The 7,549-nt window shown below is 63.6% G+C and overlaps 3 protein-coding genes across 3 annotated transcripts in view; 1 reads left to right on the forward strand and 2 right to left on the reverse strand.

Annotated features, from left to right (window-relative positions):
* Positions 1-2,762: 2,762 nt before the first annotated feature.
* Positions 2,763-4,302, reverse strand: PFL1_01529 (uncharacterized protein; the record flags this gene model as incomplete). The annotated part of the gene is made up of 5 exons (XM_007879039.1): positions 2,763-3,253; positions 3,362-3,572; positions 3,689-3,800; positions 3,936-4,107; positions 4,287-4,302. 5 exons carry the CDS (start codon positions 4,300-4,302, stop codon positions 2,763-2,765), a joined length of 1,002 nt encoding a protein of 333 aa, XP_007877230.1.
* A 661-nt stretch (positions 4,303-4,963) lies between these two features.
* On the forward strand, positions 4,964-6,488 carry PFL1_01530 (uncharacterized protein; the record flags this gene model as incomplete). The annotated part of the gene is made up of 4 exons (XM_007879040.1): positions 4,964-4,989; positions 5,086-5,267; positions 5,480-5,814; positions 5,937-6,488. The coding sequence occupies 4 exons, from the start codon at positions 4,964-4,966 to the stop codon at positions 6,486-6,488; spliced, it is 1,095 nt and encodes a 364-aa protein (XP_007877231.1).
* A 649-nt stretch (positions 6,489-7,137) lies between these two features.
* PFL1_01531 (uncharacterized protein) overlaps positions 7,138-7,549 on the reverse strand; it is a gene marked incomplete at both ends in the record, with an annotated part of 4,166 nt that continues 3,754 nt past the window's right edge. The window contains one exon of the mRNA XM_007879041.1: positions 7,138-7,536. Coding sequence (XP_007877232.1) covers positions 7,138-7,536 — 399 coding nt within the window. The remainder of the gene's footprint in view (positions 7,537-7,549) is intronic.

Consider the following 7,549-nt stretch of genomic DNA (forward strand, 5'->3'; position numbering starts at 1 on the left):
CCGGCTGTTTTTCTCAGCAACGGCCAAGACACTTGCCGTATGGCTCAGCCAAGCTTTTGTTCTCCTCAACAATATCTACAACTTTCATTAGGCAGCCATACTCACTTTATTTGGGCAGCCCCTTCTAACCCTAACCCTAACCCTAACCCTACAGTCAGGGATGCATGGTTACAGCCCTCAGGTGGCAAAAAGTCGACTTTTTGGGCACCTCCTCAGCCACTTCCTACTTGACAAACCATCCCCAAACTTCACACACATGCTCTCCAGAGCGTCCTAAACAACTTTCAATAAGGCACCAAGAAGATCCGGGGTGGTCAAAATCCGGACCTGGTAAGGGTCCCCCCCTTTGCTCTGAGGCTGAAAATGCAAATTCTACTTTTTCTCCGCAACCAACGAATGGATCTTTCCCATCTTCTAGGAGCCTTCCAAACTCATAAAAGTACACAACTTTCAATAAAGGACCAAGTCGAAATTCCCAACTTTTTGGCGTTCGACCCCAAAAGCAGACGTTTTTGCGGAGCATCTACCGGGAAATTGGCAGTCTAAACTGAGTAGGGCTACTATTCAAAAGTTGTTCAGAAATGATTTTTGAACAACTTTCAATATGCAGCCCTACCATGTTTTTCCCACAGAACACCTTGTAAGCTGACCCATGAATTTTGCATTTTGAATTTTGACCCCTGTCTCCTAATTCCCTGACCCCTGCATTTCAAGCCACTGGCCCCTGCATCCCTGCACCTTCAAGCCCCTGACCCCTGCATTTCAAACCTTGGTCCCTTGCATTGTGCAGCTCACCATCTCACAAGCTGACCCATGAATTTTGCATTTTGAATTTTGACCCCTGTTTGTTCTTAAGCAACTGCAGTTTGACATTGTGCTTGTTGCAGACACTATTGTGGAGTTGAACAAGGTGTGCTGGACTACAAAAAAGGTGGGAAAGATGAGGGATGGTGGGCATGGTTGCAGATCTGGATTGATTGGTCATGTCAATTGAGTTTTGGGAGGAGTCTGCATTGCTAATAGTAGACAGGGAGGTTTTGTGTTTTTGCAACATATCCCTGCACTGCTGATGGTATCCCACCTATCACAGTCAGTCCCTACTCTTACAGAAGCGGTGGGTGTCAATGGTTTGCACCATTGCATTTAAACAGCATGCAAAGCAGAGGCGACATGTTTGACAAGCGGTCCAGGAGAGTGCTAGAGCCCGAGAGGGGCATAGAAGAGGGAATGGCGAGATGAGAGTGGGGAAACAGAGTGGTGGCGGTGAGGATTTGCGGGCACGACGAGAGCGAAGCTTCGATGGGCAAGAACAGGGCAGGGTGGGGCGAGGCGAGGCTGGTGGAAGCGTGTCAGGACGGATCGGCACGGCACGACGATAGGACGGAAGAACGCGCGGCAAGCGCAAGAGACGTGATGACAGCCATAGGAAGGCTACCCCGATCGATATGGACGGGGACGCGGCGAGGCAAAGGTGGTATAGCGAGAAAACGGGTGGCGGACAACGATGTATCGCAGCAGCGGCGGATGACGGGGTGAGGCGAGGCGGGGTGGGTCGAGAAACGTGCCGTCTGGCGCCGGGCAGAGTAGGATAGCAGTAGCGTCGAGCGTCGAATGATGCTGAATGCAAGACTGGTCAGTGGCAGAGTGTATCGACGGAAGGGAGAACACAGCGTCGGCGATGAGGTCCCAGCGGTTCGCGGTGGCTTCTAGCGTCAACGCGTGGGTCGAGTCGCGTCGAGTGTGAGTCCGGTCGGACCTGGTCGAGTCGAGTCGAGTCGAGTCGAGTCGAGTCGACTATCGAGCCAAGGCGGCGGCGGAACGAGGAAGCGCGGTGAGACGGTGTGGTATCTGTCGAGGAGCGGCGGCAGGCTATGAGCATACCGATATCGCCGCGCATCGAATGAGCGGAAGAAACGCTGAGGCAGGGGGGGGCAAAAGAATCGTCAGCGAGCAGACGCAATAGATGGCATGCAGCACACCAGGATCGAGTGCGCGGGCGAGAGACGGGTGGACGCTCGAGCGGTCGGGTTAGAGGATCGGCTGATCGAGGTCGAGCGCGGGACCGAGACGGCCGGCCACCTAGGGGCCGGAGCCGGAGGCATAGAGCCGGAGCAGCTAGGTCGAGTCGGCAGTGCCGTGTCAGAAGAGCAGGTCGAAGGTGAAAGCGAGACGGCGATTAGACGGAGACCTGACGTAACAGGCCGGGAGCGGATCGGATCGAATCAGGCGCTGAGATGGCAGACGGGACGTGCAGGCGGCCGGACGAGCGGGCGAGGGCGGAGTGAATCTTTACTCGGTCGGTCGGAGTCGAGATGGGAGGAGTCGTAGACAGACGAGACAACCACGAGGCGAAAGGGCGGATCGACGGACGGACGGACGGACGGACGGACGGACGGACAACGGAGAGAGGCGCGGAGGGCGGGGCGAAGGTGGAGGTGTTACAAAGACTACTGGACAGGGCGGGCTGGGGTCGAAGACGTGGTGCTTTTTATCATTTCGAACGCTGCTGCTGTGTTGATGTCGTGGGCGAGGCGGTTGATGCGACGGACCGCCGACGCTGGACTGCGATGTTGACGGCGGACGAGTTCGGCGGCAGCGGCGGCGGCGGCGGAAGGGTCGACGATCGAGGCTGGCTAGCGCTGCCGGTTTCTTTGCGTCGATGGCGCCGGCCTGGTCATGTTGCTGTTGCTGCTGCTGATGCCGCCTGCTTCGCTGTTCGGCGGGGCGCGGCACGGCCAAAGTCGGATCTTCGGTACGCGAGCTCAGTACCTGCGCGGGGGCAGGTCGTCGTAGCGACCGGGACCGCCGCGGGGAGGCGGGGGGAGGTCGCCGTAGCCGCGCGGGGGCACGCCGCCACGCGGAGGCGGGGGCACATCGTCGTAGCGTCCGCGAGGCGGGGGCGAGAGGTCACGGTAGCCGCCACGCGGCGGAGGGTAGTCGGCCGGCGGCGGGCCCCTGGGGTAGTCGCGCGGCGGAGGGTAGTCGCCGGGGATGCCGCGGGGAGGAGGGAGGTAGTCGCGGTCGCGGGGAGGGTAGTCGCGAGGCGGCGGGGGGCCGCGCGCGTAGCGGTCGTAGGGGTCACGCATCGAGGGAGGCGAGAGCGGGCGGCCGCCCATGGGAGGCGGCATGCCGTACCTGTCGTAGGGATCGCGCGGAGGGAAGGGCGGCGGGTAGCCGCCACGGGGCGGGGGTCCGTAGCCGCGGTCGTAAGGGCCGCGTCCGTATCCCGGGCCGCCACCACGGGGTTCGTCGCCTGCCGGGGCGTACGCAGGATGGGATGAAATGAGCGACGGAGGGTGAGCGAAGGGATAGAGAGGAGGAGGATGGTACGGCGAGCAATGGCCGACGAGCGCCTACTCACCTCGCTTGGGCGGGCCAAAGTAGCGGCCGGGGGTGGGAGTACGGGCGCGGCCGCGACGGGCCTTGTCGACAGTCATGCGGCGGCCCTGGAAGTCGGTGCCGTTGAGGGCGGCCATGGCGGCCTCGGCCTCTTCGGGCTTGACAAAGGTGACAAAGGCGAAGCCGCGGGGCTCGCGTGTGTGGGGGTCGTACATTACCTGTGCCTTTTCGATCTGCGATGCGGCGGGCGTGGCGGTGCCGAAGCGGGAAGAGGGAACGGGCGACGATGTGTGAGTTGAGGCCGGCTGAGGTGCGCACGTGGGGGAAAGGCGAGCTGCCTGTCACTCACGGCGCCAAACTTGCCAAAGGCCTCTTCGAGGTCGCGGTCGGTGACTTTGGTGCTGAGACCCGAGACGTGGAGGTTGTTTCCAGGGTTGGTCTCGCCAGAGCGGTCGGCCCTGCTGTGGGCAGCGCGGGGGTTGGGGTGGGGAGGGTGGTGTCAGGTGGCGCGTGGTCTAGGTCGAGGTCGAGGTCGAGGTCATGCGCGGCGAGAGAGCGGGAGGGATGGAGAGGGCGAGCGAGGGCAGACTACTCACCTGGGACGGTCGTCTTCGTTTCGGCGAGCGGGGGACCTGGAGCGTTCTCGCTCGCGGCGGGGAGGGGTGGCTGCGCCCCTGGGGGAAGGGCTGCGACCGCCGTTCCACTGTGGTTCGTCGTCGCGTGCGGCGGTGCGTGCGGCGTCGCCGTTCCAGGTGTTGCTGGCTGCTGCTGTTGCGAGGGGGAGGTAAGTGCAGGATGGTACGAGGAGCCAGAGTCGAGGATGGAGAAGGAGGGTGAGGAGGGCGGTCAGGGTGGGCACAGATGTATGCGCGGTGGGCCCAAGGGGTGGTGGCAGCGGGCAGTGGCGAGAGTGGCGAGGGCGACGAGAGCGACGCGATGAGACGTACCGTCTGCGTCAGCCATGGTGGCGGTGGCGGTGTCGGTGTCGGTGGCGGTGGCGGTGTCGGTGTTGGCTGTGGTGGTGTGTGGGCGAGAAGGGCAAAGATGGAGGATGGGGGTGGGCGGTGGTGGTGGTGGTCGAGAGGGGTGACGGGACGTTGTTTGCAGTTGGGTCGAGGCGGCCAGGCGCGACGGCGGCGACGGCGGCGACGACGAGGGAATTTTGGAAGTGGGGTGGATCGGGAGAGTGCGTCTGAGCTGCCCGATCTGACAAGGTGGAATGACGGGTGGAGGGGCGCAGGCGTCCGATCACGTCTGTGGTTGTCGACGCTGAGGCTCAGGCAGGGTGCCCCACAGACCACCCCTCACCCGCCCAGATGACATCAAGCAAGCGGCCTGCGCTGGCCTGACCCCCCTGGCAGCCCTGCCTCTCTCTGTGGCCCGCGCCCGCCGCGTCAGGCAGGCAACCCAAAAAATCAAAGGCGTTGGCTGGCGGCCCTGGCTCAGCGGCACCCTGGTCCACCACCACCACCACCACCACCACCACCACCACCATCTTTGCTCCTCGCACGCCCGCTCATCCCTCTGCATCCACCACCGCTACCGCCCGCACCGTACACCAGCGCACACTCGCCCCTCTTACCACTCGCTCGCCGCACGCTGCGCCTCGTCGACCGCTACCACCATGGAGGGCATCAACGCAGACACAAAGTGAGCACCGCTGGCGGGGGGGGAGACGCGGCGCCCGCACAAGCACCGGGCTGACATTCGACCCTGCCCCTCTTTGCTCCCCTCGCTCCCCGATAGACTCGAGTCGCTCACCGACCAGCAGCGCATCGAGCTCGCACAGAAGCTCCGCGACGAGCAGACGGCCAACCAGCCCCTCATCTCCGAGGTGCAGCCCATCGAGGTCCTCCTCGAAGAGTACGCCGACAATGACGGCTTCATTGGAAAGATCAAGTGGCTCAGGGACGAGGGCCGCTTCATTGGTGCGTGGCGCCGTCGCTCCGGCCACTCCCTCGCGCGCAACCCCTTTTCCATGCTGACCCGTCGACTCGCCTTGCCTCTCCCTCTCTGGCCGTTCCCTCGCTCACGCGGACCCGTCCACTTTCCGGCTCTCTCTCTCTCTCTCCTTGCCTCTCCCTGTCTCTCTCTCTCTCTCTCTCTCTTTTTCTCTCTCCTCTTGCCCCTCCCCCTCTAGGCCTTCGCCGGGCCAAGGGCGACGGCGACTGCTTCTACCGCGCCTTTGCCTTTGCCTTTATCCACAAGATCCTCCTCATGAACGACCGCCCCCTCCACCACTTTGTCGTCAAGCACGTCGAGGGCACCCTCGCCCTCCTCAAGCAGGCCGGCTTTGACGAGGAAATCTACCTCGACTTTTACGAGCCCCTCCGCCGCCTCCTCGCGCGCATGCACTCGACCGACCCAGAGACCCAGGAGCTCAACGACCACGCCCTCCTCGAGGCCATCAACGACCCAGAGACGAGCAACAGCATCGTAGTCTACCTCCGCCTCCTCACCAGCGCCTTTCTCAAGGTGGGTATGCCGGGCGGGCCCTAGGGGCACCTGGGCGGATGACGTGTGACCCGCTTCCTCACCGAGGGACTGCCGCTGACCCATGGGCTCCTCCCTCCGCCTCCCTCCCCCCGACCTATCAGGTCAACGCCGACGAGTACACGCCGTTCCTGTTTGCCCTCGACGGCGACGTGGGCAGCACCAGCGGCGGACCGCCCACCATGTCCGATTTCTGCGCCAACCAGGTCGAGGCGATTGGCAAGGAGGCCGACCACGTCCAGATCACGGCCCTCTCGCGCGCGCTAAAGACGAGCCTCGACGTGGCCTACCTCTCGCGCGCACAGGCCCCACCAGACACGCCCCTCTCGGAATCCCTCGAGGGCGACTCGACGTTGCAGCAGCAGCAGCAGCAGCAGGCGCAGGCACACTCGCAGTCGCAGCAACCACCATCAGCGACGACGGCGACGACGCAAGGGCAACAGGGGAAAGAGATCCCGGGCGACGAGGCGGCGCAGCGCAGGAGACTCGCAGAGGACCCGAACCGGTGCGACGTGGTGCGCTTCGACGTCGAGGACGGCCAGATGCTCGAGATTGGCACCATGCTCCTCCGTCCTGGCCACTACGACCTCCTCGTCGAGGCACCCGCTCCGGCCAGCCCGGAAATCGAGATCCCGCCCGTCGCCTCGGGTCCCTGATTTGGATGCCGGAGCAGGGCAGGGGAAACGACGAGGGGATCCAACGGTCGTGGGGGGCCCCCCGCTTCCCGCATTGCTCCGTGGTGTAACGTAGCATGACGGCCACTCGACTCTAGTCAAAACCCAAACCGCGCTTCCATTGTCGTGGCATGGCACGCGCCAATGTTCGCACTCTCGACTTCGCTCATCGTCTGACCGAGACCGAGCTGGGCGTAGATTGTCAGTGGTTCGTCGGTCGCCTAGGTCCGAAGCAGTCGAGGACCAGGGCGCAAAGGCGAAAAAGGGGGGAAGCGAGCCCCACCCACCGCGACCCGTCTTTGCAGCATCCCACACGACACCTGCGTTTGTTCCTTGAGACGCGCCCGCTCGTCGACTCGCCATGCTCGCGGCAATGGTACGGTCGATGCCTCTCTGCCTCTCCTTTCTCTCTTCCCCTTTTTCTCTCGCCTCGACGCCGTCAAAGTGTCATTCGATCAACGTCTCAAGCTCCGCGTGTCCATCTCGAGCAGCCTGCCCATCTAAACAGGAAAAGAGCTCTTGTCTATTCTCTCGTCACTCTACCACTACCACCTGGAGGACCACCGCTCCTTGCCCCTCCCCCCCGGCTGTCGTTGGCCCACGCCTCCTTGCACCTCCGCCACGCCCCCCTTTATTCCGACAGACGCACGCTCACCTGGCGCCGCTTGCCCAGCGCCTTTTCCGACGGCACAATGGGCGTCAGGATCGAGTCGCCATCGTCATCGTCGTCGTCGTCGCCGCGGTCGTCGCCGCCGTTGTCGTGACCGCCATGCCGCTGCCGTGGCCTGTCCGTCGACTCGGCCTGTCCGCGGGTCCGGGGATGCGGCGGCAGCGGCGGCGGGTGCGGCTGAGGCGCACCCGTGTTGATCGTCGGGCGCGTTGGTGGCGCCATGTTCGACGACGGCGGCGAGGGGCCCAGGTTAAAGGCGCTGCCGATCCGCAGCGCCAGCGGGTCCACGTCGATGTCGCCGGCCCGGGCAAATGGGTTGGTCGCCGCGCCTCCCGCCGTCGCTGCTGCCGCCACCGCCGCCTCGGCGCTGACC

This window comes from Pseudozyma flocculosa (genome assembly GCF_000417875.1).
Source record: "Pseudozyma flocculosa PF-1 unplaced genomic scaffold scaffold00004, whole genome shotgun sequence".
NCBI classification, from domain to species: Eukaryota; Fungi; Basidiomycota; class Ustilaginomycetes; order Ustilaginales; family Ustilaginaceae; genus Pseudozyma; species Pseudozyma flocculosa.